Source organism: Lynx canadensis, chromosome A1, assembly GCF_007474595.2.
Source record: "Lynx canadensis isolate LIC74 chromosome A1, mLynCan4.pri.v2, whole genome shotgun sequence".
NCBI lineage: Eukaryota > Metazoa > Chordata > Mammalia > Carnivora > Felidae > Lynx > Lynx canadensis.
The window spans coordinates 173,506,833-173,534,438 of record NC_044303.2 but is presented as its reverse complement, the minus strand read 5'-3'; the positions used below and the strand labels follow the sequence as shown (position 1 = coordinate 173,534,438).

At 46.3% G+C, this 27,606-nt stretch overlaps 1 protein-coding gene across 3 annotated transcripts; it reads right to left on the bottom strand.

Moving 5' to 3' along the window:
- Window positions 1-844: 844 nt before the first annotated feature.
- On the bottom strand, window positions 845-24,063 carry LMAN2 (lectin, mannose binding 2). 3 transcript variants are annotated; one of them, XM_030326785.2, is made up of 8 exons: window positions 23,674-24,063; window positions 23,387-23,505; window positions 11,770-11,887; window positions 11,087-11,166; window positions 10,743-10,904; window positions 10,520-10,634; window positions 7,451-7,570; window positions 845-953 (listed from the first exon to the last, which is right to left on the bottom strand). In XM_030326785.2, exons 1-8 carry the CDS (start codon window positions 23,867-23,869, stop codon window positions 913-915), a joined length of 951 nt encoding a protein of 316 aa, XP_030182645.1. In that variant the 5' UTR covers window positions 23,870-24,063; the 3' UTR covers window positions 845-912. The 3 variants fall into 3 exon arrangements, with proteins under 3 accessions (XP_030182645.1, XP_030182637.1, XP_030182647.1); XM_030326777.2 differs by lacking the exon at window positions 845-953 and adding an exon at window positions 1,054-5,684 and having other exon boundaries at window positions 23,674-24,061; XM_030326787.2 differs by lacking the exon at window positions 845-953 and adding an exon at window positions 5,570-5,706.
- Between the last annotated feature and the right edge of the window lie 3,543 nt (window positions 24,064-27,606).

Genomic DNA, 27,606 nt, shown 5'->3' with positions numbered 1-27,606 from the left:
AGTGACTGACTTCACTCAGGTCATGATCTCACGGTTCCTGAGTTCGAGCCCCGCATCCAGCTCTGTGCTGACAGTGTGTGGACCCCAGGGTCTGCTTTGGATTCTGTGTCTCCCTCTCTCTCTGCCCCTCCCCTGATGGCTGTCTTCGCTCTCTCAAAAATAAACATAAAAAGAAAGAAATATTATATATGGAAAGATACACAAACCTTAAGCTCAATGAATTTTCATTCCGTTTCCCATAGATTGTTAGTCAAATGCAGGTCTTTCTCCATCTTCATCTGACTCTCTGTATCCGTTTTCCCTAATTTTGTTCCCCTTAATCATTGTTGCAGGTTGAGTTGTGTTCCTCCAAAAAGCTATGCTGAGTCCTCACCCCAGTAACTCAGAAAATGACTATATTTGGAAAGAGGCTCTACGTAGATCAAGTTCAGATGAGGTCACAGGGATGGCTTATCCAATGTGACTGGTGTGCTAACAAAAAGGAGAAATTTGGAGACAGAAGGAAGACGATGTGAAGACTGCCATGCAATGATGTTGTCAAAGACAAGAGTGACAGGTCTACAAGCCAAAGAATGCCAAGTATTACAGAGAATCTCCAGAATTTAGGAAGAGGTAAGGATGGATTCTCCCTTAGAGCCATCAGAGGAAACATGGCCCTGCAAGCACCTTGATTTCAGACTTCCAGCCTCCAGACTGTGAGACAATAAACTTCTGTCATTTAAAGCCACCAGTCTGTGGTACACAGTTACAGCAGCTACAAGAAACAAATGTAAGTACTAACATGGCATACGTTATACTTACTACATACTTTAAACTTACTTTATACTATAAATATTTATTTCACCTGATTTCCCCACCAGACTGTAAGTTCCATGGGGGACTGTAGTTCCTTTTGCTGTCGTTTCCCAGGGCCTACAACAGTGTGTGGCATTGAGTGGGCACGTCAATATTACCTGCAGAGAAGACCCCTACAGGTTAGAAAACTTGACATATACACGGCAGGGGAGAGGGCTATTCTTAGTCTCAAATAACAGAAAACATGACTCATGGTAGTTTGAGCAAATACAAATTTATTTATTTTACATAAAAGCCCAGCAGTCCAGGGCTGCGGCAGCCCTGGATGTCCTGAGGACACATGCTCCACCCAGCTCTGGTGCTCACTACTGCCCCCATGGTCACAGGGGGCTTTTGCACCTCTGGGGGTCACCCCCACTGTCCAGCAGGAAGAGGATGGGCAAACAGCCACGCCAGCTGCCATCTGGCGCTTTTTACCGAGAGTCCCCTCGGCAGGCACAGCTCTCACAGAGCCACCCTAGCTAAGAAGCTGGAGAATTTAGCTAAACATCTGGCCTTCCAGCCATGAAACAGGAGGAAGACGAGGGAGCGGTGTCTGGAGCACTTGATTCAGCAGCGCTGTGGCTTGTGTGGAAGAATGAATGTCAGGAAATGTTTTGACAACTGGCTATACATAGTGGGAAAACCAGATCCCTACATCATACTCCACACAAAAGTCAATTTCATGGAGATTATAAACTAAGTCTGAACAAAATTTTCAGACTTTTGGGGGAAAAATATTTGGAAAAGATTAGTAATTGACATTAAAATATAGACAGTAAATCATATGACATTAGAAAATCAAAAGACACACATGCTGAGAGGTAATCCGCAAAAGCACATACCTGAAGATCCCATGAGAATGGGCATGTAACCACAAGAAAAAGGTGAGGGGCAAAAAAATTACACCACCATGGACGGATCCTTGAGGATACAAAAATCCTCAACCTGATTAGCTGAGAAATGCAAATTAAAACTTTTATACCTATCAAATCATCAATAAGTAAACATTGATAATATCAAGTGCTAAGAAATGGGCAGGGGGAATCTCAGTCACCAAGGTGGGAGCAGAATGAATACAATCCACAAGACCAATCTGACAACCAGTAAGACTGGAACGTACATAAGTTACACAAGTAAGTTACAACCCGGCAGTTCCTCACACTTGTGCATGGATGGAGATGGGCTCCAGAACATTTAGAGCAGCATCTTAAGAGCAAAAACCTGGAAACCATCCAAACATCCAGCAGTGGCCAAATGGAGAAACTGGAGTCCACTCATGCCACATCTTGAGCTACATCTAATGCAAAGATTCACAAACAGTGCTGAATTTTAAGAGCTGAGGAATACGTCTGTGTACCATTTGTAATTTTTTAGAATGCAAAACACTACTATGCGTTTAGGGATACATACCTCTACAGTAACATTTTTAAGAAACATAAAACAAAATCAGGGGCACCTGGGTGGCTCAGTTGGTTGAGCATTGGACTTCAGCTCAGGTCATGATCTCACGGTTCATGAGTTCAAGCCCCATATTAGGCTCACTGCTGTCAGCTTCAGATCCTCTGTCCCCCTCTCTCACTGTCCCTTCCCCACTTGCACTCTCTCTCTCAAAAATAAATTTAACATTAAAGAAAGAAAGAAACATAAAAAAATCAGAATCCGCAGCAATTACCTCCAAGAGGGGGGGCACCTATTTTGTGCAGGGGACAAAGAAGGGTGCAAATGCATCAGCCATGTTTCATTTCTCATGCTGTACAACAGGTGCAGTGATATACATTTATATCTAACTTCTATATGATGAAATAACTGTTTTTAAACTCACGTGACAGGGCACCTAGGTGGCTCAGTCGGTTGAGCATCCGACTTTGGCTTGGGTCATGATTGTAGTTTATGAGTTCGAGCCCCACAGTGGGCTCACTGTGCTGAAGCTGCAGTCAGGGTGGAGTCTGACTTGGATCCTCTGGCCCCTTTCCTGCCCCTCACCCCCCTCAAAAATAAACATTTAAAAATAATAAATGCATGTGGCAAAAATGTAGATTACAGTAGCATGAACCCACATATATGAAAAAGCAGATGTGAGAACACAAATCTAACCTTCTAGGAAAGCACCTCCAGGTTTGAACTTTGAAAGGGATGCAAACAAGCCGCTGACCGCCAAGAACAGACCAGGACCACTTCATGATCAGCCTTCAAATCACTAGTCTACACCTGCCACTTCTCAAGCCTATATGCTCATCTGAACCACCCAACGTGGTTGTTTTCAAACTGCCCCTGCCCACACCCCACCTACTTCTTAAACCCAAACTGTAGAGCACAGAGGACTGAGTTTCATTCTCCAGATGTCTCCAACATGCAGCCAAAGGCAAGAGCCATACAGGACAGGATGCCAATTTGCCTAATAATTCAGGAATTCAGGGAAGGCCAAGATAGGGCCAAAATTAAAGGCCAAATATGGCGAGTGTAGTGCAGATTATGGTGGTTGTAGCAGCCACAGAGAGTTCCAGATTCCAGGCCTCAGTCATTCATGTCAGTACAGACACGGCACTCGCCAAGGAAGAAGATGCTCAGTGAGTCAGGAGCCACCCAGCCTAGCAGATTTTTGATGTCCAAGTGGGTTAAGTGTTGTGGAGAGAAATGAGTTAATACGTGTCAACTGCTCAGAACCACGCCTGGGATATAGTAAGCACTCAAAGTTAGCTACTTTTCAAGTAAAGAAATTGTTCTGGGGAAAGTGCTCAATAAAATATTTCAATAAGGAAGATCATGTTTTCTCTTACAGCTTCATGAACAGGCTCCCAGCCCCATGAGAAGAAAACACAGCTCAGAATTCTCTGTCACTGTGAATTTATAAACAATCTCTTGACATCTCACCTGCCAAAAGACGGGTCCTATGTGGACACAGGACACATCGAGAGGGATAAGAGACCATGAACAGTAGATCAATGAAGAGCTCAGGGGAGTGAGGGTGAAAGACTGACAGGAATATATGTTCTTACTCTTTACCACATCTACTTCTATCCACTTTTTATAAGAATCTCATCAAGAATGTTAATTATAAGAAGCCTGGTTACAACAGGGAGACAGGTTGCTCTGTTTTTAAAATGGAGAGTTGGGGCGCCTGGGTGGCTCAGATGGTTGAGCATCCAACTTCTGCTCAAGTCATGGTCTCACAGTCTGTGGGTTCGAACCCTGCGTCAGGCCCTGTGCTGACAGTTCAGAGACAGGAGTCTGTTTCGGCTTCTGTGTCTCCCTCTCTCTCTGCCCCTCCCCCAAATAAACATAAAAAAAAAATTTTTTTTTTTAAAAGATGGAGACTCAAATGTCATTTAAGTGGAAGATGCTGGGGGCACCTGGGTGGCTCAGTTGGTTGGGCGTCCGACTTCGGCACAGGTCATGATCTCACAGTCCGTGAGTTCGAGCCCCGCATTGGGCTCTGTGCTGACAGCTCAGAGCCAGGAGTCTGTTTTGGATTCTGTGTCTTCCTCGCTCTCTACCCCTCCCCCGCTCAAGCTCTCTCTCTCTCTCTCTCAAAAATAAATAAAACATAAAAAAAAAAAAAGTGCAAGATGCTGATGGCTCCGGAATGGATGGGGACACACTGTTCCATGGCGGGGTCAGGAGCACCGAAGAACAGTCTGGAGAGCAGAGGCAGGCCATGGCCAGGACAGACAGACCCAAGAAAGCTGCCAGATGATGGTACTTTCCTTTTAGCTGCCGGCTTTCTTCCACTCCCTGTGCCATCTTTCTCCCCTCGAGGCACCCCAAAGGGAATACCTTTACCGACCCCAGCCTGTCCTTCTGTACCCACAAATCCCTTCCAGATCTTCCTGAAGCCCCCCTTAGCCCGAGTTCCCTAGAGTTCACTTGCACTTAGGTCCCACCCTCTGTGTGGTACCCTACATCTTCCCTTGCCCAGAGTGAGAGGCTCAGAGAACGTGGAAGATGGCACAAGGCCCCATCCCCATGACCTCATTTGCTATGTGACACTGGGCAAGTTTCGCTTGACCTCCCAGAGCTGTGCTTCCCCATCTGGGAACAGGGAGCACAGCACTTGCCTCCTGGGGCTGTGTGGCAAGGCCGAGGGGAGGAGGCTGAGAGCTGTAAAGCACTGGCCACCTGGAAGTTACTTGAAGGAAAAGAAAAGCAAGCCCCTTAGGACAGTCACACAGCTGAGGTTGGTTATTTCACTTTATTTAGCAAACGGTCACACTCTGAGCCCCACCAAATTGCTCCTCCAGCCTCACTCGAGGCTCTGCCTTGGGAAGAAGCTCCGAGGGTGACCAGAAAGGCCCAGGTTCCCCAGTCAGCCTCCTTTTCCACCAACACACACCGCACAGAACAAAATCACTGCTTGCATCATCAGACACCCACCACAATGTGGTTGGGGGGGCCCTCCAGTGTTCAAGAGCCACCTGCCAGGGCCAAGCTCCAGGCACAGACTCCTCCCTGCTCCTGAGATGGGTGAGGACCTCTGCCCCAGGTGTGGGATGCCAAACCCTATTCCCCAGCCCTGCAGCTTATCCCTGCTGGGCAAGAAGCAAAATGTACGAAAATACTTTAATTATTTCTTTGAAACGGTTAAGAAATAAGGTCGTCTTGTTTTTCTTTTACAATCTCAGTAAAAAAAAGTTCACATTAGTGCCGGGGCCCAAAACCAGGCCTTCCCCAGAGCAGAGCGCCGGCCGCTCAGTAGAATCGCTTGTTCCGCTCCTGCCGCTTCTGAAACACTACGGCCCCCACCACGGCGCACACGATGATGCCCAGGAGCGCACATAGCAGCAGCAGGAACACCCGCCACCCCGTCAGGGGCCCGCTGCGGAAGTTTCCCGTCGGGTCATCCACATTGTCTGGGGGAGAAGAGAGGGGGAGCTGAAGTGGTAAAGTGGAGAGAGAGGTCAGGCGGGCTCCCGGGAGACAGGGAGTCCAACAGGACTGAGCAGAGCAATAGGCCGCAGCCAGCCCTGTGTCCTGCTCGCAGCTATACCAGAGAGGGGCGGGGGAATAGACACAGGAATAATCCCACTGGGACTGAGGTTCCCAGGGAGCAAGGCCTCAGGTGTCTTCTCTGAAAGGGGCTGGTGAAAACCGAATTCCTGGCCTCCCCAGGAGAGCCTGAGTCAGCACAAGGCAAGCCCAAGACCTGCATTCACAAGCCCCACCCTGGCCCCATGCAGTCAGTGGTCCAAGATCCTGACCTAGAGAGACACAGCCCTGGCCGAAAGCGGCCCTGACTTACACCTGGATGTATTCCATGGTCCCTAGTGGGGGAATCTCCCAGGCCCTCCATCCCCTGTCCTTCTTCTCCAGCCACACCACTTCTCTGTTTGCTAACATCAAGAATTCTACCAGAAACAAGGCCCTGACACATGAGATATTCTCCTGGAATCCCAACTACCCTGGGATGGGGAGCTCATAATCTCACTTTTAGAGAAGGCTGAGAGCAAGAACAGACTTTGTCAAGTTCACTAGTCTGTGGGTGAAGGGACAGGAATCTGGACTCAAGTCCTCCTGCCCTGTGCAGCCTCGGCCCTATTCCTGACACTCAGCCTCCCTCCGGAGCCACAGCCCTAGCCCTCCACTCCTCACTGTGGAGGAGGCCTGGAATGCCAGGCAGGAGCCAAGCTACGTCATCCTTTCCCACACAACCTAACCAGGGCAGGCCTGCTGACGTGGTCTCACCACCAGCCTCTCTTTTCCTCTGCCCCCTTCTCTGCCTCAGTCACTAGACTAAGCCCTAGGACGGCACCTAGCCCATGGCTAGGCAGTGAATGAAAGCTCTGGAACCATCTGCTAAAGGAGCAAATGGATCAACAGGTCTGCAAATGAGTTAAGCCCTGCCTGGCCAACCTTATTGGGTTGCTGGGTAGGTCAGAGCAGAGGAATTCTCTGAAAGCCCTCAGCCAGAAACCCTCCAATCAAAGGTTGCAAAAACAGTGGGTACACGGCAGGTTTTGTTTAGCCCCTGAGATATTTGTAAGCAATATGAATCTTAAAAAAGTGAGAGGTCACATTAAGTGCTGGGTTCCACTCTGGCTCACACTCTACATGGTGACCTTGGGCTAGGCTGAGAGGCTCCTCAGTGCCCCCATCCTGGCCCATAGGCAAACTTCAGGGTTCTTGGATGTCTACACACATAGGAGTTTCACTTCAACCAGAACTCTTGCTCTGTGAGGAGAGACTGGTGGCTAATTAGCACCATGGAAAGAGTCCAGGCTTTGGGGCTTTGCAAAAACTCAAAGTTGATTCTTGTCTTTACTTCTTTCTAGCTGAGGAAACCTGGAGGACCAGTTGCCCTGGCTAGTGGCAGCACCTACTTCCCAGGCCATTCACTGAGACCACACACATGTTGTATCAGAATGCCCTGCATGCCACCTATACCAACAAACTGGCCCCTCTGGCTTTACTGGCCATTAACCCCGCACTAAGCACTAGCCGAAACAGGCACCAGGTGCTCACAAATCTACTCATTAGCACTGGCTGCTGATTCAAGACCCCAAGCCACAATCACAACTGGACCAAGCAAGAGCAAATGGACCATACACACTCAGCCAAGCCAGCCCCACTGCAACCCCATACCAGGCCACCCAGGCCCAGGCGGGCCTTGCATACATACCTTTGGGTGACTTGAGGAAATTGACACCGGGCTCAATCTTGGTCCAGTCAATGTTCTCTTCATCAGGCGTATGTTCTACCATCAGCTGGAACAGTTTCATGGAGATGATGTCATGATTGTCTGTAGGATCAAGAGTTAGCTTAGAAGGAGCATGGAGACTGCCTTAGGGCCCATGGCCTTCCCCAGAGAGAAGCTGCTGCTCCAGTCCCTCAGAGTGGCGAGGTCCCCCAGGGAGAATTCTGCTCCTGCCTAGTGAGGGGTCTTTTTTCTTCCCAGTGACCCCCAGCTGCCCCTAGTAGGTATTCCAGGAGCTAGAATACCTCTAGAACTCAACAATAACAAACCTGGGAGGAGGCAGGACAGAAAAAAAGCATGGATTTTACAGTCAAAATCACCTGGGTCTAAGTCCTGAGGCAGTTTCCTTGTTTGTAAATCCAGGTTATAATCTCCATCTTGCCTGGTAATCATGGCAAGAAAATGAGAAAGTACACACAAAGCAGAGACAGATTGCCCAGCAGATAGTATGTACCAGAAAAGGACCTGCATGTTATTCTACAGCCAATTGAGAAGTCTGATCTTCCCGAGGGGCAGGCAGGCAGCTGCCAGGTGCTCCCATGAGAGACCCAAGTTCATAATGCAGATGAACGACTCAGCAACCAGCTGAGGGTGAGGCTTTAATACCTGGGCAGTGATTGTCCCAGAAAACACTAGAGACAGGCTCAGGTATGGGCAGAAGATAACTTCTGCTTGACAGTAAGTGACCACCCCATTTGTGAGATGGGGAGGTGCGATCAGAGCCAAGACAGGGGTCCTGGTCCCTTGATTCCAGCATCAGTTCAGCTAACCTACTGGAACCTGAGGAAAAGCCTCATTTCAAGAGGAACTCCGTGGAAACCGGAAAAGGGACAGCCTAAAGAGCAAGGACCTGGCAACTGGGTCAGGCAGAGCCAAGTGGTATCTCAGAGCCCAGCACACACAGCCCCGGAGGCGCAGGGACAAGTCCTGACTCTGAAGTTCGACCAGAGTTTCCACCCAAGCTCTGCCCTTCCTAGGTGTGAACGTGGGGAAATCCCTTCAACTCTCAAATTCCCAATGGTCTCAGATGTATAAAAGGGAAAAGAGGGGCGCCTGGGTGGCTCCGTCAGTTAAGCGTCCGACTTCAGCTCAGGTCATGATCTCATGGTTTGTGAGTTTGAGCCCTGCATTGCACTCTCTGCTGTCAGCGCAGAGCCTGCTTCAGATCCCCTGTCTCCCTCTCTCTCTCTGCCTCTCCCCTGTGCGTGTACTCTCTCTCCCAGAATAAACAAAAAAAGAATTAAAAGGGAAAAGAGACCACTACATCATGTGACTCCCCATGAGACGCCTGCTGCAGAGGCCGGCATTCCCAACTCTCTGATTAATGGTCAGGCACTACTGTGTAGATAGTCAATTTCCAACACTCTTTATTGGGCCTCTCCAAATAGCCTTAGAGAGCATCCACCTGCCACAGATCTGGCTTTGTTTCCAGAACCTTCTCCTGACATATGCTGATGTACTACCCAATGAAATTCCAGATAACCTGAGTTGAAGGACTATGACACAAGACTGACATCCAGCTGGTAACTAATTACCAAGTAATCAACGAGCAAGTAATGATTACCTGAAGCTGGGTAACAGGGGCAAAGGGACTTATTGGACTATCCACACTAAAAACTTTAAAACCCCAAAGCAACGGACTCTCTAGGAACCTCGACATTTCAAGGGTGAAGGGGAAGCTCTCAGAAACGTCTATCCTGAGGATAAATAAGCCCTCTGTCTGGTCCTATACGTTGCTTCCCACTTCTGGTCAGCAAGAGCTGACCCTGGGCTTGGTGCCAGCCCTCTGAGGACCCTGATGCCTTCTGAGGACCATGGCCAAGGGTCACTATAAAGTGTCACCCAGGCCTGGTGGCCCAGCGAGGCTTGCATAGGCTAGCAGCATCCCAATGCATACAGACACACTGTGGGCCAAAGAAGATAAGAGCCCTGACTTTATGAAGCTTACAATTCAGTTAAGCATACCTAGAAAATGAAATAAATTACATGGTAGATTCCAAGATGGTTAAATGCAATGAAGAAAAATAAAGCCAAGAAAGGTGGTAAGGAGTGCATAGGAGACGGGGGTATGTAGGAATCAGGGAAGGCCCCAGTGAGGAAGTGACATCTGAGTAAGACCTGAAGGAGGTAAGAATGAGGCACAGGTAAAAAGGCTAAAGCAGGAGGGCGCTGGTGTATCTGAAGAAGAGCTGAGAGTGATGTAAAGGAGCAGGAAGCCATGAGTCACGGCTGATGCGGTAGGGGAGGCATGGCACACAGGGCCCAGCAACCGCTACTGGGACAGACAGGGGCCTTGACTCTGCAGAAGACGAGAAGAGTGGCAAGACCTCATTTGAGCTTTAACGGAATCGCTCTGACTGAACTGGGAGAGACTGTTGGGGAACTGGTGTGGAAGGAGGGGACCACATGGGAGGCTCCTGCAGTTGTCCAAGCGAGTGAAGATGATGGCCTGGACCTGCCAAGTAGTAAGAGAGGAAAAGTAGTCTGTTGCCCTGAGAAGACAAACCTAGCAAGACTCACCAAAGGATGAGAGGTGGCGTGTGAGAGAAAAAATAGAGACCACAGTGGCACCAAGTCTTCTTGGACTGAGCAACTAGAGTAACAGAAGTGCCATTTATGTCTTGGTGGCAAGATGTGGGCTTCAGCTATTGGCAGGTGAAGGCTGAAATGCCTGTTGGGTATCCAGGCAGAGATGCTGAGCAGGCTGTTGGGTGACACAGGTCTGGAAAGGTCTGGGCTGGTGATGGAAATGTGGGACCCTGTAGCATACTCAGCCCCCTAGCTGCAGAGGGGAAGACTGCTGAGGGAGTGCTCACGGAATAAAGCCCCAAGTGTGACAACATTCCCAGATGCTAGAAAGTAGAGGAAGAAACCCAGGTGTGTGTGGAACCAAAGAAGTTTAAGAAGGAAAGCTATCAACTATGTCACGAGCTCCCGACAGACCAGGGAAGGTCAAGACTGAGACTTAATGCCTCCCTCAGCCCAGATGCTCACCAGACAGGTCTCCGGTGCCAGCCGAGGCTCCAAAGTAGTAGCCAGTGGGCAGGCGCACTCCCGTGATGTCGATGCAATTCTTCCACTCGTTCTTGTCCTCTAGGTCGGTCATCACCTGCAGCCAGCCAGCAAGTCAAGTACGTGCCAGGTCCAAGCCCGCCCATCAACTTAAGCCTCTATGGAACTGGCACAGGCATAACCGGCCCCCATCCTGCCTGCTCACCGTCAGACGGCCACGGGAGTAGCGAACAGCCAGGAAGGTATCATGATCGCGGTTGCGGAAGTCAGCCGTGCAGCCTGCCAGCTCAGTCCAGCGGCCATCCTTGCTATGGTCGTAGGACAGGGAGCCATTGTTCACCATCACCGAGATGTACGGGAACACACGCTGAGACCGAGACACCAGTTACTCTATGGCCAGCCCATCCTGTGGGAGGCACTGGGGTAGCCCGCCACCCTGATCCCTGGAGGCCCCTTTTGTGCTGAGACCAGAGAGAAGTCTTGGTTCCCACCCCCCAGCCAACTGCCCAGTCCTTCCTGTCCTGTCTGAGGGAGAGAGCAGAGGCATACCTCTGTGGTCTCATCATTGGGATATGTGTCCAAGAAGATGGCTAGGCCATGGAAGTTGTCTTTGCTTCCAAACACAGGCCCTGGAATTAGAAGGAGATGCTTTTGTAATGGGAGATATTGGAGTTGTCCCCTGGGTACCTGAAGGACAAAGTATTGCCAGTATGGGTGGGGGAAAAGGGAGGCTGATTTGTGGTCATTCACCCAGGAAAGAGAAGGGATCTCTAAGGCAGGAGGAGGTGTAGGGGTACAGCAGAGAGGACTCAAAGCTTGAAACTGTTAACTGTTGAGGGGTCAGTACCTGGACATGTGCTCTGACATGTCAGGTGACAAGGGGGCAGAAAGGACTCCTACAGAAGAAAGGAAACCCCATCCTCTGCCCAAGGGTCAGCAACTTTCTGTCAAAGGCCAGACAGGAAACATTAGGCTTTGCAGCCACATATGGCCTCAGTCACAGTCTTCCTTGTTTTTGCTTTTTTAAAAACAGTAGAATGGTAAAATCCATTCTTAGCTGGTGTACAACACCAGGCCACAATGGGGTTTAGAGTTGAGCTGCAGGATCCAGCTATCCCTCTTCGCAAAGGGACACTCCCTAGAGCAGACTCGAGGTCCCAGGTTTCCTCAAAGAGGAGCTCCAGTGCCCTAACCTGGGCAGAATGCCCCCACCTATACAAGCACCTCCCTACCTGGCACAAGGCGGTCCCGGGTATACCACAAGGCAATGCCATCTCCATGGAGATTCTTCTTCCCTGCACCGTGGACTTTGAAGTGGACATGCATCTCCCAGTCCTTGAGGAAGCAAGGCTGGAGAGAAAGCAGAGAGAGCTACTTCAGAGCTCCCTGGGCCTTCCTGCCAAACAGAGGTGACGCATACAGGCCCATCTCCTCCGCAGAGACTGGACACTCCTCGAAAAAGGGGCAGGTAGCAGGGTCACAAGTGCCACTGACCAACAGACCACCTCAGCATTCTCAGCAGGAAGAGAGGGGGGTGCTGGGCCTCCCAGGTGGGAAGGAGGGAGGTCACACAGTGTCCCAAGCTGTCTGAGGCCCAGACTCTGCCCACTCTGGCCCAGTCTTCTCTTGAGCCTGGCCACAGGTTCTCACACTGATTCACCTTCCTCAACACCAGCCAAACCCATCAGCCCTGTTTCCTTTCCATCTCCACCGCTCCTGCCCCAAAATCTTCTCGAACTAACCCTATTGGAGCCACATATTTTACAAAAAGAAAACCCATTCAGAGACAAAATAACTTGTCCACAGCAGGTATGGATGGTCTTGACTCACATTCAGATCTTAGAAACTTGTATTGTGTCATATATCTCCCATGGCCTTCACGCCTTTAACACAAAGTGCAGCAATTCTTTTCTGGTCTTCCATCCCCACTGTCTTTCCCTTCTAACCAACCTTCTGGATGACTCCAAACCCCAAGTTCTTGGCCAGCATACCTCCTGCCTCTTGCAGGCCCAGCCGAACTTCAGTGTGATGACAGTGCCAGGGCTGGGGGGCTGGAAAGGTCATGTTCTGGGGTCTCTGGACAACTGTGATACGAAAGAAGGCAGATACACCCAGGCATTCAGGAACATCAGGTGCAGAGCTGGACACTGTCCACAATAAGGGAAACAGCCTGGCCTCATCCACTAGAAAGTTCCTCATGAAAACTAAGGTGTTGACAAATACTTTAACAGGAACCCACTTGGAGGAAGTCTGCAGTTGGGTACATGAGCAAGTATTTAAACAAAGGCCCAGGGGGGCGCCTGGGTGGCTCAGTCAGTTAAGTGTCTGACTTCAGCTCAGGTCATGATCTTGCGATTCTTGAGTTCAAGTCCCACATCAGGCTCTGTGCTGACAGCTCAGAACCTGGATCATGCTTCAGATTCTGTGTCTCCCTCTTTCTCTTTCCCTACTCTGTGCACACGCTCTCTAAAATAAACATTTAAAAAAATTAAAATAAAGGCCCATCAGAAAGGCAAACTAGAACAAGATGTTGTTGACTTATCCAATTGGCAACTATTAAAGAGATCATTAATACCAGTGCAGATGAGGATGGAAAGAAACACATGTTCTCAATCAATGGGATTATTGATACTCCCATCTTCTGGGGGTCAATCTGGTTGCTGTGGGTTTTTTAACAGACTCAAGACAGATCCATAAGCCTTTATACCTGAAGATACCAAAGATACTAAGCGAAAGAAAGTAAGTTGCAAAAGTGCTTTTAAAAAAAATTCGTAGGAGTGCCTGGGTGGCTCAGTCAGTTGAGTGCCCGACTTCAGCTCAGGTCATGATCTCACAGTCCGTGAGTTCGAGCCCTATGTCAGGCTCTGTGCTGATAGCTCAGAGCCTGGAGCCTGCTTCAGATTCTGTGTCTCCCTCTCTCTCTGCACCCCCCCCCCACTCATGCTCTGTCTCTCTCTGTCTCAAAAATAAAAACATTAAAAAAATTTTTAATAAATATTAGTATATATAGAGAAAACTAAAAGAACATGAACCAATATTAACGATAGCTGACTTTGGTAGGGGAACTACAAGAAATGTTTACTTTCTATGTTTGAATTTTGTATAATGAACATAATTCAAAAAATCAAAAATAAAAGATCAAAAACAAAAAACTTTAAGGGGACCTGGCTGGCTCAGTTAGTAGAGCACAGGACTCTTAATCTCGGGATCGCTGGGCATAAAGCTCACTTAATTTTAAAAGATGTTTAAAAAAATTAAAATAAAAAACTGAGAAACTTTACATCCCACCATGGGTGATGTGGCTTGTGCATTCACTGATTCATCAGTGTACAGTTTCAGTCAGCTGTGGGCATCAAAAACCAAGGTGATGAGACCCAGCTCCGGCCCCTAAGAATGCAGAGCTGGTGGACACCTAACAACAGCTTGCAAGTGGTGTGAAATCTTAGCCTTCCCAGCTCTTGGCCAGTTGTGGCTCTGGGGAATCTGCAGATTCTACAGGGGACAACTGAGAGGTGAGGAGACAGATAGATGGACAAAGACTCTGCCCCAAGGCCTACTGAGAGAGTGGAAGGCCTGGTGAACCAAGCTTGCTTTGGGCTGGAACCGCAAAGACAGCAACCCAAAAACAAGAGTGAATGAGGAAAGGCCCTCCCAGGGGCAGTAGCTCAGCTTGAGCCCTCTCAATCCCTGAAAAGTACATTAAAGTGACTCACCCAGGCCTCAAATCTTTCAACAAGCAATATTACAAATACAGTATCTGGCATACAATAAACAACCAGGCACATAAAAAGACAAGTTATCAACAAGGCCAGAAAAGAGGGAGAAAACAGGCTGATGGGAATTCCAGATACTGGACTTTCAAATAACTAGTTTACTATAATCAAGGGGATAAATATAAGATGGAGAATTTCAAAAAATAAAAGAAACTTTATATATATATATTTTTAATGTTTATTTATTTTGATGGGGGGGGAGGGGGAGAGAGAGAGAGAGAACAAGCAGGGAAGGGTCTGAGAGAGGAGACAGAATCCCAAGCAGGCTCCATGCCACCAGTGCACAATGCAAGGCTTGATCTCATGAACCATGAGATCATGACCTGAGCTAAAACCAAGAATGAGACACTTTAACTGAGTCACCCAGGTGTCCTAAAAATAACTGGGGAAAAAAAGGAGAAAAAAAAAAAATCACACTACTAAAAAAAAAAAACAAAACAGTCCTAGAACTAAAAAAACACAGTAACTGAAATTAACAATGTAATGGACAGGTAGATTAAAAACAGATGAAGAGAGAATCTGTGATCTCAAGGCCAGAGAGGTAAAAAAAAAAATGTAGGATGAAGCAGAGAGAATGAATGGTAGATACAAAATTGTAAGAGAGAGTGAAAAACTCTAAGATACATAAACTGGAGTTTCAGAATGAGAAGTGAGAGAACAGGGCAAAGGAATATTTAAAGAGATGTCCAAGCACTTACTAAAACTGATTCACAGACATTTCACCACAAATCTTAAATCTTACAAACCAAAGAAGACAAAAAGAAAACCAGGGGCACCTGGGTGGCTTAGTCAGTTAAGCAACTGACTTCCGCTCCGGTCATGATCTCATGGTCCGTGGGTTTGAGCCCCGCACTGGGTCTGCACTGACAGTGTGGAGACTACTTAGAATTCTCTCTCTCTCCCTCTTTCTCTCTGCCCCTCTCCTGCTTGCACATTCTCTCCCTTCTCTCAAAAATAAATAAACTTAAAAAAAAAAAAAAAAGAAAACCACACCTAGGCACAAAAAGGAAGGGAGGGAGTCAGTTAAGCATCCGACTCTTCATTTCAGCTTAGGTTATGATCTTATGGTTCATGGGATTGAGCTCCACATGGGGCTCTGAGCTGGCAACATGCAGCCTGCTTGGGATTCTCTCTCCCTCTCTCTCTGCGTGCACTCTTCCCCCCACCCCTCTCTCTCAAATAAACATTTTTAGAAATAAATGAATAAGGGGCTCAGATGGTTAAGTATCTGACTTTGGCTCAGGTCATGATCTCACAGTTTTGTGAGTTCAAGCCCTGTGTCGAGCTCTGTGCTGACAGCTCAGAGCCTGGGGCCCGCTTCAGATTCTGTGTCTCCCTCTCTCTCTGCCCCTGCCCCACTTGCACTGTCTCTCAAAAATGAATAAATATTTTTAAATTTTTAAATAATAAAATGAACACAGGATTCTATGCTTAGCAAATGCATCCTTCAAGAATGAAGATAAAATTAAGACATTTTCAGATAAAAAAGACTTTTTAAAAAAAGACATTTTTATTTATTTATTTTAGTTTATTTATCTGAGAGAGGGAGAGTGCAAGCAGGGGTGGGGGGGAAAGAAAGAGAGAGAGGGAGGGAGGAAAAACATATGAATCCCAAGCAGGCTCCTTGCTGGCAGGGCTCAAATTCACAAACCACGAGACCATGACCTGAGCCAAAGTTGGACACTTAACCAACTGAGTCACCCAGACGCCCCCAAAAAGAGTCGTTTTTAGATAAACAAAAACATTAAAACTGTCTTTCATTCATCAGAGAGAAAGAAAATTATCCAGATGTAAAGTCAGAGATTCAGGAAGGAACAAAGAACAAAAAAACCCCAATAAATAGGAGGGTAAAAATCTAAATAAATATTTGCGTGAAACAATGTTTTAAAATAGAATTAAAATAAATAACAATGGGGTAAATAAAGTTAAAGTATTCTAAGATCCTTGCATTGTCCAGGAAGAAGGTACACATTATCGTTAGACTTTGGTAAAATATGGCTGTGTTTTAAACTCGAGTAATCACTGAAGAATTGGGAAGCAAGCAAAGAACTTTCGAGCTAGCAGAAGAGTAAAAATGGAATAAAAATCAACCAACTCAAAAGAAGACCAGAGAGAAAAATGAACAGAGAATGAGCAGTACAAATAGAAAGTAAATAATAAAAAAATAATAACTTAAAATTGTTTTAATTTTTTAAATAAAAATAATAGGAAGGTGGATTAAAGCAAAACACATCAGTAATTTTACTAAATGTGAACTACATTCTGATAAGGGTACATAAGGTCTCCCTGTATTATTTCTTACAACTGCATGTAAATTTACAATTATCTCAAAAAGTTTAATTTTAAAACTAAATAAAGGGTAAAAGCCTTAAACTCAAGAGCTAAAACCATAAACCTCTTAGAAGAAAACACAGGGAAAATCTTCACAACACTGGATTTAGCAAGATTTCTTGGATAGGACACGAAAGCACAGACGACAACAACAAAATAAAGTGAATTGCATCAAAATTAAAAATTCTTGGGGCACCTGTGTGGCTCAGTCGGTTAAGCATCTGACTGGCTCAGGTCATGATTTCACAGTTAAGAGTTCAAGTCCTGCATCAGGCTCTCTGCTTCAACGCAAAGCCCACTTAGAATCCTGTCTCCCTCTCTCTGCCCTCTCCTGCTCACACTTTCTTCCTCTCTCTCAAAAATAAACAAACAACAACAACAAAAATTCTTGCACATCAAAAACATCAAGATAATAAAAAGACAACCACGAAATGGAATAAAATATTTCCAAATCATGTAACTGGGAAGGGATTAATGTCTCCAGAATATAGAGAACTCCTAAAGTTAAAAACACAATTTAAAAATGAACAAAAGAGGGGCACCTGGGTGGCTCAGTCGGTTGAGTGTCCGACTTCAGCTCAGGTCACTATCTCACGGTCTGTGAGTTCGAGCCCCGCATCGGGTTCTGGGCTGATGGCCCGGAGCCTGGAGCCTGCTTCCGATTCTGTGTCTCCCTCTCTCTCTGCTCCTCCCTCGTTCATGCTCTGTCTCTCTCTGTCTCAAAAATAAATAAACGTTAAAAAAAAAAAATTTTTTATTTTTTTTTTTAATTTTTTTTTTCAACGTTTATTTATTTTTGGGACAGAGAGAGAGAGACAGAGCATGAACGGGGGAGGGGCAGAGAGAGAGGGAGACACAGAATCAGAAACAGGCTCCAGGCTCCGAGCCATCAGCCCAGAGCCTGACGCGGGGCTCCAACTCACGGACCGTGAGATCGTGACCTGGCTTAACCGAATGCGCCACCCAGGCGCCCCAAAAAAAAAAAATTTTTAAAAATGAACAAAAGACTTGACATTTTTCCAAAAAGAAGATAAACAGCAAATAAGCACATGAAAGAATGCTCAACGTCATTAGTTATTAGAGAAATGCAAATCAAAACTACAAGATATCCCCTCACACTCATTAGGATAGATGGCTATCATAAAAAAAAAAAACAAAAAAAAAACACAGAAAAAGTGTTGGCAAGGATGTGGAGAAACTGGAACCTTTACACACTGCTGGTGGGAATGTAAAATGGTGTAGCTACTGTGGAAAACAGTTTGATTGTCCTCAAAAAGTTGAATATAGAATTACCATAGGACCCAACGATTCCACTTCCTAGGTTGGGAGGAAAAAAAAAAAAAAGCAAGGACTCAGACACTCATACACACCCATGTTCTTGACAGCATTATTCACAATAGCCAAAAGGTGGAAACAACCCAAGTGTTCATCAACAAATACATGAATTAACAAAATGTGTACACACAGAGAAGAATATTGCTCAGCCATAAAAGGAATGAAGTACTGACACAGGCTACAACATGGACAAACTCTGAAGACATTATGCTAAATTATAAATTAGTAAGCCAAACACAAATACTCTAGGATTTCATTAAATGAGGTCCCTAAAAGAGTAAAATTCAGACAGAAAGAAGAATATTGGTTACCAGGGGCTCTGGGGAGCAGGAAATGGAGAGTCACTGTTGAATGAGTACAGAGTTTCAGTCTGGGAAGATAGGAAAATTCTGGAGATGGACAGCAGTGATGGTTGCACAACAAGGTGAATGAACTGCCACTGAACTGGACACTTAAAATGGTTAAGATGGTAAATTTTATGGTATGGACATTTACCGTAATAAAAAATGTTTCCCCAATTTTCTTTTACACATGCAGCTACATAAATACGATAATCAAATTAATTTTTTATAGATAGCCATTATATTCCTTTTAATGTTTATTTTTGTGAGAGAGAGAGAGCGAGCACCCGCGCGAGTCCACACATGAGAAGGGGAGGGGCAGAAAGAGGGAGACAGAGGATCCTAAGTGGGCTCTGCATTGACAGCAGACAGCCTAATGCAGGGCTCAAACCCATGAGCCAGGAGATCCCCACCTGAGCCAAGATCAGACACTCAACTGACTGAGCCATCCAGGCACCTCACCATTACATTTTTAAACACCGTTTAAATGCCAAGGAGCATCCTACTGAAGAGAACGGTTTCATAAATTAAATGATGTAAAAGTGGGGGAAAAAAGGTTAAAATGGTAAATGGTGTTATGTGTATTTTACCACAAAAATAAACCAACAACCCCTCAAAAGACTAATTACATGGAGTTTACAAGAAAATAACTCTAAGTCATAAAGAAATGGAAAAAAGGAAAAGGACAGGAAAAGATACAGCATGCAAACACTAACCGAAAGCAAGCTTGTGTAGCTATATCAATAACAAAATTTAAAAAGGGACATTTTAGTAACAAAAACATTTTTTTTTAACATTTATTTATTTTTAAGACAGAGAGAGACAGAGCATGAACGGGGGAGGGGCAGAGACAGAGAGGGAGACACAGAATCGGAAGCAGGCTCCAGGCTCTGAGCCATCAGCCCAGAGCCTGACGCGGGGCTCGAACTGGGGCTCGAACTCACGGACCGCGAGATCGTGACCTGAGCTGAAGTCGGACGCTCAACGACTGAGCCACCCAGGCGCCCCCAAAAACATTTCTTAATAACAGATTCCCTTTACCAGGAAAATTTTGGCCTCAAAAATCTGTAAAGCAGAAACTAATGGAATTACAAAAGTAAAAACAAATCCACAGAGAAATTTTAACATACCTCTCTTAGTAATCGATAAAAACAAGCAAAAACATCAGGAAGAATACAGATATTTGAACCCAATCAGTAAATTTAACTAAGGACCAAACAGCACACCGTACTCAACGACCTGAGAATCCACATTCTTTGCAGACACACACAGAAAATTTTCCAGAAACCAGACCATTTGCAAGACTCAACAGACCTCCAAGAAATAACAGATTGCATTCCTTGACCATGGTGAAACCAAACTAGATATTAACAACAACTTAATTTTCTAATAACTAGAAAAGCCCTTATATATTTGAAAAAAATTTTTTTAAATATCTCACCTCCACAAAAGTTAGCCCAAAACCAGATTCCAAACGGTCTCTTTGGTGCCCAGGAGTTTTCTGTACCTGAGAACAATGCACTGAGCTAAGACCCCAAGCTGGTGCAAGGTGTGCCTCCAAGCAGAAGGGCAACTGAGAATAGGGATATGAGAAAGGAACACCTACCCTCCTGCCCCTGGTATGTTCATAGGGAGAGGAGTTTCAGGAAAGAGTACACACAGAAGTTGAAACCTGGAAACTGATTCCTACAGGACTATCTGGGCCTTAGAAAGTCTTTGCACATGGCAGATTGAAGACTGTAGATCAGTGGAGGGAAATACCAAAATAGAGACAATATAAAGCCTCTGAAGGATTTTAAGCAGGTGCAGGTGAAGTACCAGCTGGAACGGACTTAGAAGCTGATTTTGGAAGGAGGACTGGACAGCCGTGGTTTTCCACCCTAGCTGCACAGCTGAGCCAGCTGGGGAGCTCAGAAATCTTAATGCCCTGACCCTCCCCCGAGCCAATTAAATCAGAATCATGTGGCAATCATAGAGCATTTTACACTTAGTGGTTTCCACGTCCTTGCAACTAGTGGAAGGCAGAGCTAATCCAATAGTTAACTGATACATCATCATTTTGATGAAAGATCACTACATGACTTTGAGTTTATAAACCAACAGAAGTTTAAAATATTGAGTGTCCCTGCTATATCTCCATCTACTATTTAAGTAAACACAGATTCTCAGCATTCACATCTATAAAAACACAAAGTAGAAGTGGTGCTGAGGCCTGTCTCATTCTGACAATAATACCCATCCAGACAGGGACTGGGGGGACAACAGCTTATTGAGATGCATTTCAATAAATTTTTACTTTTACAATAATTATCTCAAAATTGTGTAATGAATTTATTTTGACCAACTGTGTATCAATAATAATTGTAACACCCCCCCCATATTAAAACTTAGTTTCAAGGTCCCAACAAAGTTAAAATGTTAATTTTTTTCTGATTTATTTTTATTTTAGAGAGAGAGAGAATGGAGGAGTGGGGCAGGGAGAAAGAGAGAGAGAATCTTAAGCAGGCCGCATGCTCTACAACGAGCCCGACGCAGCACTGGATCCCAAAACCCTAGGATCAAGGCCTGAGTTGAAACAAAGAGTCAGATGCTCAACCGAATGAGCCACCCAAGTGCCCCCAAAGTTAAAAGGTTTAAATTATTATGCTTATTTTAGTTACAGAGAATAGAACAAGCTAATCAAGAAGAAATTTTCAAGCATTAAATACATGGCATAGGATAAAATTGTGTGGGATGAGATGAAAACACATATTGAATTAAAAAACTGATGTATAATTCAGGCTGATTCACAGTGTTTAAAACACACAATTGAAACATTTAGAGTCCACTGAACATACTGAAGAGTACCAAACAGCTTTATTTTAAAATGGCAATATTTACATATGCTAGAAACTACATCCTTTGCAAATATTCAAACTTACAATAAGTAATTTGGGATATGAACTTTTAAAAAGCACAAGAGGATATATACTTTCAGACAGTACATCAGCCAAAAAAGGTCAACCACCACCTCTGCAGCTTCCACACAAGGCTCCTCAAGATGGGGCCCAATCAGCCCCTTGGGCATCCCCCTATGTCCTGTGCTCCAGTCAGTCTTGAGACTTCACCTTGGGGCCACTCCATGGTCTGGACCTCGCCACTGAAACAGCACAGCTGTGTTTTTCTCTTTGCTCAGAGAACAGCAGGTGCTTAGGAGTGTTTGCTAATTCAGTCCCTCTCCCAGGTGGGGGCACGCAACAAAGAAAAGTCCAGAAACCAGCTCTCCAGCCCAGTAAAGGAAGAGGTTGTTCTTGGGAAGCACTAGGCAGAAAATTCTAAGACTTCCAAGCAATTTCTTTCAAGATTTACAGGAAACATTCCAACCTTTTAAGAATATCTGCAGGGCCAAATAGGAAAGGCCCTAGAACTGAATAGGGATGTGGGGGAAGAATAGTTACATTCCAGACTAAAAATCTGATGTAGTATAGAATCCTCTCAGCCCTGTGACATTGCCACACCACTGACAATGCCAACCAATAGTTATATATACAACCATAATTAAGTTACTTGTAGCTGAACCAATTTCTAATAGTTCTAGTCCTATTTGTACCTTCCTTAAAAAATAAAAAATTTAATGCTATACTGAACTCACTTCCATAAAAAATGTAACACTACAGTATAATTTTTTAAAATTATCTGGAAGCCCTAAGACAGAATAATGTGACAGAATGTGACTTGGAGAGATAAAGTAGTTAATGAAATACTGAGTGGGTGGCACTCAAGCTGAGACACACCAGATGAGAAAGAACCAGGCAGGCATGAAGAGCCAGAAGGCAATGTGCCCAGACAGAGAGAACAACAAGTGCAAAGATCCTGAGGCAAGAAAGCAGCCAGAGAGGCTGGAACAAAATTACTAGAATGAATGGAGACACCAGGCACCAGGGGCCAGACTGTATAGACATAATGCTTGTTTATCCCTTGATGAGAGACCCCAGGCTCTGAGGATCAGAGTGAAAGCTGAAGAAAGTAAACCAGATGTCCCTAGCAAAGGAGAGGAGGAGTGGAAGAGATGAGGCAACACAAGGACGGCGTAGTCTCCCAGAACTTAATGAGGAAGCCACTCAGAATGGACCAAAGAACAGGGTGGAGAAAACTAGGACAATGGCCAACAGCTTAAGCCATGGGAAGAGTTGGAATCAGGTAGGCAGGGGCAGCATCTGCCCCAAGCTGTGACCCAGCCCAAAATTATTCCCCTTTCACCCCTTTCCTGACCTCAACCTCCTCAGTGTGGAGTCTGTGTAGCGACTTATCTTGGCCACTAGTTATGTATGACATGCTAGTGACACTCGAGGTTCCCTAACCTCTAAAGCAAAAGTCACAGAAATTAAAACTGCCTACAAGTCCAGCTCCTCTATACCACTGATGACAAGATCATCAATGAAACACTGGGGAAATGGATGGAGTCTGCAAGTATTTCTAAGGGATTCCTCCACCGTACAGGGGTAGGGGGTCAAGTGTAGCAAGTGAATTGCTGGGCTTAGATATCAGACAGATCAGAATTTAAACGTTTATACCATTCGCTGTGTTAGCTCTGCATAAAGCCACAATAGCCAACTATTTCAAACAGCCTGTTTGAGAATTAAATACAATAAGGCATCATAAGGCCAGTGCCTAACACACAGAAACCACCCAATAAAGATGTTCATTCCATTTATCCCACTGTTGAGGGTTCAATTCAGAGAGCCGGAGAGTTCCGTGCTTACTAGCTAAGTGACTTTGAGAAAGGCACTTTCAACTCTAAGCCTCAGCGTAGTCAGTAAAATGGAAATAACATCACTTACTTCACAAGGCTTTTGAAGAAACTAAATGAGAAAGGTGGAAAGTGTCAGGTGCAGTTCCTGACACGTCGTAGCTTCAATAGTCATTACCTGTTAATGTCACCACTGATGAGCGTTACCAAGATGAGGAAGACCTGGGCGGGAGAGAAAGGTGCCAAGCAAACCTTCGAACTAAGCTCAGGTCTGGGTGCTGCAGAGACTGGGAGTAGTGGCTTACTTAAGGGTATACCTAACCTCCTGGGAGCCACTCACCTGGTGGTTCCAGATAGAGCCCTCTTTGCTGCGCTCATCAGGGGTCAAACGCACGTACTGGCTCGTGAGTATAGTGCTGCCTTGGAAATCCCAGAGGGGCATGGAGCTGGAACCGACCCCTGTGGGCAGAGACGGACAGAGACAGGTGCGTAAGAAGCCATTCCAGGACTGGCCTTGCCAAAGACAGGAAACCCACAAAGCTGCTTTGCTCAGGAGAAAGGAACTCCCTTGTCCAACCCTGTCCAGCCTCGCACTCACCCAGCACCCATTCCCGCCCCAGGCCTCACCTTGGTAGGGCTTGATAAGCGAATGCTCCCGCTTGAGGTGTTCACTGTTGCCGTCAGTTATATCTGCAACAACCGGCCCCAGCAACAGAAAAAGAAGTAGAGGTGTAGTGGGGCCAGGGCCAGGGCCGGGAAGCCCAGGCCTCCCCGGGCACCGCCGGCCCCAGCCCCAGCGCCAAAACCAGCCTTCCGCCGCCATTCTCCGTTCCTCTCGGCCACTTCCGCCCTGGGACTTCCGCCTTCCGGGTGTCCCATCTAATGGCCTCCGGCCGGAAACCCTCCAAACCTAGTGTCACCGGGAAGTTAAAAAAGCAAGGCCTCGCAGCCGGAGGGAAGGCGGCTTTATTTACCGACCAGCTCCCCCAGCCTGGTCGAGTGCTGTTACATCTCCTTAACGGCTGCGAGGAACCTGTCGGCCAGCTTCGGCAATGGGTTCTTATGCGCGACAAGAGCTGCAACCAATCATTGAACAGCACGTTAAGCTTGTGAGCCAACGAGGAACAGAGGGATGGTTTGAGTCAGGGGAAGAGCGAGGGTCCTCTGCGAAGCGAGGCGTGCTGGGACTTGTAGTTTTTTGGGTCTTTCGCGCAGGCTGGAGAGACGAAGACTACAACGATCCTGTCAACCTGCCGGTGATGGAGTCTGGACTAACGTTTCTCAGAATTGAAGGCGGAGGCCTGAACTCCAACTCCTGTGCTCCCTCGGACTCACTGGATGGCCCTAGCTAGTTTTCTTCAGCCGTCTGTGGCCCCACCGCTCCCCAGCATCCCGCCTTCAGAAAAATAGAGGGTGTACACAGTCCCAGCTCCTAATACCCAATCGAGTTTACGCAGTAGGAGCAGACCGAAATCCTGTCCGGGACCCCAGTGTTAGTTGGGACCCATCTGGATCCAAACCATGTTAGTGCCCATCTGCTGCAGCTGGAAGCAGCAGCCCTTGAAGGTTGAGGAAAGCTGACTGTGGGAAAGAGGTCAAAAACTGCTGGCCTACAGCCGGATAGGGCTCTGTTTTACCTGCTCATGCTATTTCAATACATGATTCAAATATCGATATTTTTGGTTTGGTTTGGGTTTTGTGGGGGTTTGGGGGGGGAGAGGGAGAGAATTGAGTCGGGGAGGGGCAGGGAGCAAGAGAGAATCTTAAGCAGCCTCCACACCCAGAGTGGAGCCCTACTGGGGGGGCTCTATGACCCTGGGATCATGACCTAAGCCAAAATCAAGCGACCGACACCCAACCAGCTGAGCCACCCAGGTGCCGCTCAATATTTTTATCTACTTTTTATTAAAAAAAATTTTTTTAACATTTATTTTTGAGAGACAGAGGCAGAGCGTGAGCAGAGGAGGGGCAGAGAGAGAGACACACACAGAATCTAAAGCAGGCTCCAGGCTCTGAGCCATAAGCACAGAGCCTGATGCGGGGCTCCAACTCACCAACCACGAGATCATGACCTGACCTGAAGTCGGACACTTAACCAGTTGAGCCACCCAGGTGCCCCTCAATATATTTTTTAACGTTTATTTATTTTTGAGAGAGACAATGCGAGTGGGTTAGGGGCAGAGAGAGAGGGAGACACAGAATCCGAAGCAGGCTCCAGGCTTTGAGCTGTCAGCACAGAGCCCCTCGTGGGGCTCGAACTCAGGAGCTGTGAGATCATGACCTGAGCCGAAGTCAGATGCTCAACCGACTGAGCCACCCAGGCGCCCCAATCCCCTCAATATTTTTAAACTGAGAGACTTAAATTCATATTAGAAATCCAAATTTCTAGTTTTTCAGGAAAATCTGAAGATCCAACCACACTAGGCCCATGAGGCCCCACAAAAGCTTTCCTGTGCTGAGCTAGCCTCCCCTCTGGCCACTAATTTATAGTAACTCTGGCCCCTCTAGACATATGAATTAATGACCGCTGTTACAGATCAGAGGGGAGGTGGGGATCCCTTGTTGGTTGCTCCTTTATTTAAAGAAGCTGTCCCTTGCGGCACCTGGGTGGCTCAATCAGTTAAGCAGCTGACTCCTGGTTAATAAAGAAGCTGCCCTTTGGGATGAATGAATTTATCAGGGTTAAGTGCTGAGACATCTTTTCTGGATCACATATTTTTAATAAGCTTACTATTAAAGTAATATGCTCGTATACGTAATACAGAAATATAATACAACAAAAGTTCCCTGCCACTCCCCTCCCTAGGGGTATTCCCTTCCAGAAATTATATCTATACAAACAAGAATATGTATGTTCCACTAGACCTCTAGGAAGGGTGGGATTTTTGTCAGCTATGGCCACTTCTGCTGCATCCCCAGCATCTACAACAGTGCTTGGCACAAAGGAGGTGATTAATAATTAGTAAAAATATGAATATTTGTTCTAAAACCTGGAATTGGATCATGCAGAATGAGTAGGAGTTTACCAGCAAAAGGAAAGGCATTCTTAGCAGAGGGAACAGGAGATGCAAAGGCCCAGAAGGATGCTCAGGGGCATATGGGATGAAAACAGTTCAGAATGGCTGAGGAGAGGTGGAGGAGGGTATAGCTAAGGCCAGAACTTGAAGGGCCTTCAATTTCCCAACTAAGGAACATGGCTTTTTTCCAGAAAGCACTGGGATGGTTTTAAGCATGGGAGGGGCCAACATGGTTTTCTCTGACTATGGTGAAGAGAAAAGATTGGAGGGGCATAGCAGGTGGGGAGACTGAATAGAAGGTTATTATGGCCAAATGAGAGACAACAAGGCCTGAGCCCAGGAAGCCTCCAGAGGGAAGGGGGATCAGATATTAAAAATTGATCTACTGTGGGAAGCCAAGGAGAGATAAGCTGAGAACAGTGTTCTGTGGGCTGGAGGTACCCCACTGCTCTCGTGGAGTGGAGAAAATTAGATAAGGACTAAGAGATGGGAAGTTCTGGGTTGGCTGGGGTCCCTGGGGTAAAGATGTGGTCAAAGGTAAAATTGGCATTCATAGTTCAGAGGTGGGCAGAGGAGAGGATGACCTTAGCAGGGGTCAGAGACTGTAAATGGGCCTTTTCAGGGAGAAAGATGAGGTCTTGGCACCTGGGCTTGTGATGGCCCAGGAGCAGCTCCTGGCACCCAAGCACACTTATTCACAACAGTCTCTGACTTGATGTGTAAACTTGGGGAACTCATTTGTCTCCAAGTCTCAGTTTCCTTATCTGTAAAATGTAAATAATGAGCACCACTCACAAAGAGGTTGTGAGGAACAAATGAAGTTGGGAGAAGCCCCTGAAGCCTCGGCCCAGGTCCATAGCCCAGCAGACAGACAAGCAGTCTCCACTGACATCATACACTCTATAAAACCCTCACAGGCACATTGACATTGTCATGTCAATGGCACCTTATTAAGACCACTGCTGGCAATGCTCCAGGCTCCAAATCAACCCCCAATATACACACCAAGTCTGACTGAATCCCTCTATCTGGGTGGCCTGGAGCAAGGTGTCTGGAGAGAGGTGAGTCAGGGCTGAGTGAAGAGGTATATTAAGTAAGGTAACACTAGCTGCTATCAAAAATAGACTTTAATGTGTATAACAGCTCAAAGTTTATTCCTCACTCTCATAACAGCACAAAGCTAGTGTTTCTGGTTAATGGGTGGCTTGCCTTTGTGCCCTAATACAAAGACCCTGTCTCCTTTCTTCTGTGGCTCCGCAATCCCTTAAAGCCTCATCATCTTCTGCATCCAGCCAAGCTAAAGGGGAAAGAGAGAATGTGGAGGGCACATACTACTTAAAAGTCTTGGCCCAGAAATGGTGCACATCATCTCACTCCCATTTAATTGGTGGGACTAGTCACATGGCCACACCTGACTGCAAATGAGCCTGGGAATTTAAAGTTTAACCATGTGCCCAGGAGGAAGAGGACATGAATTTGTGGTGAAGAGTCAGTTAGTTTCTGCCACTGAAGGGTTCAGGTCATGGCCCTAGAAAAGGGCAGT

Excerpts from the sequence above, each read along its gene's own strand:
- LMAN2 (XM_030326777.2), bottom strand. The coding sequence starts at position 23,869 with ATGGCGGCGGAAGGCTGGTTTTGGCGCTGGGGCTGGGGCCGGCGGTGC. Across the intron at positions 10,635-10,742 it reads ACTCCCGTGGCCGTCTGACG|GTGATGACCGACCTAGAGGA; the intron begins GTGAGCAGGCAG and ends GGCTGGCTGCAG. Across the intron at positions 5,685-7,450 it reads TTTCCTCAAGTCACCCAAAG|ACAATGTGGATGACCCGACG; the intron begins GTATGTATGCAA and ends CTTCTCCCCCAG.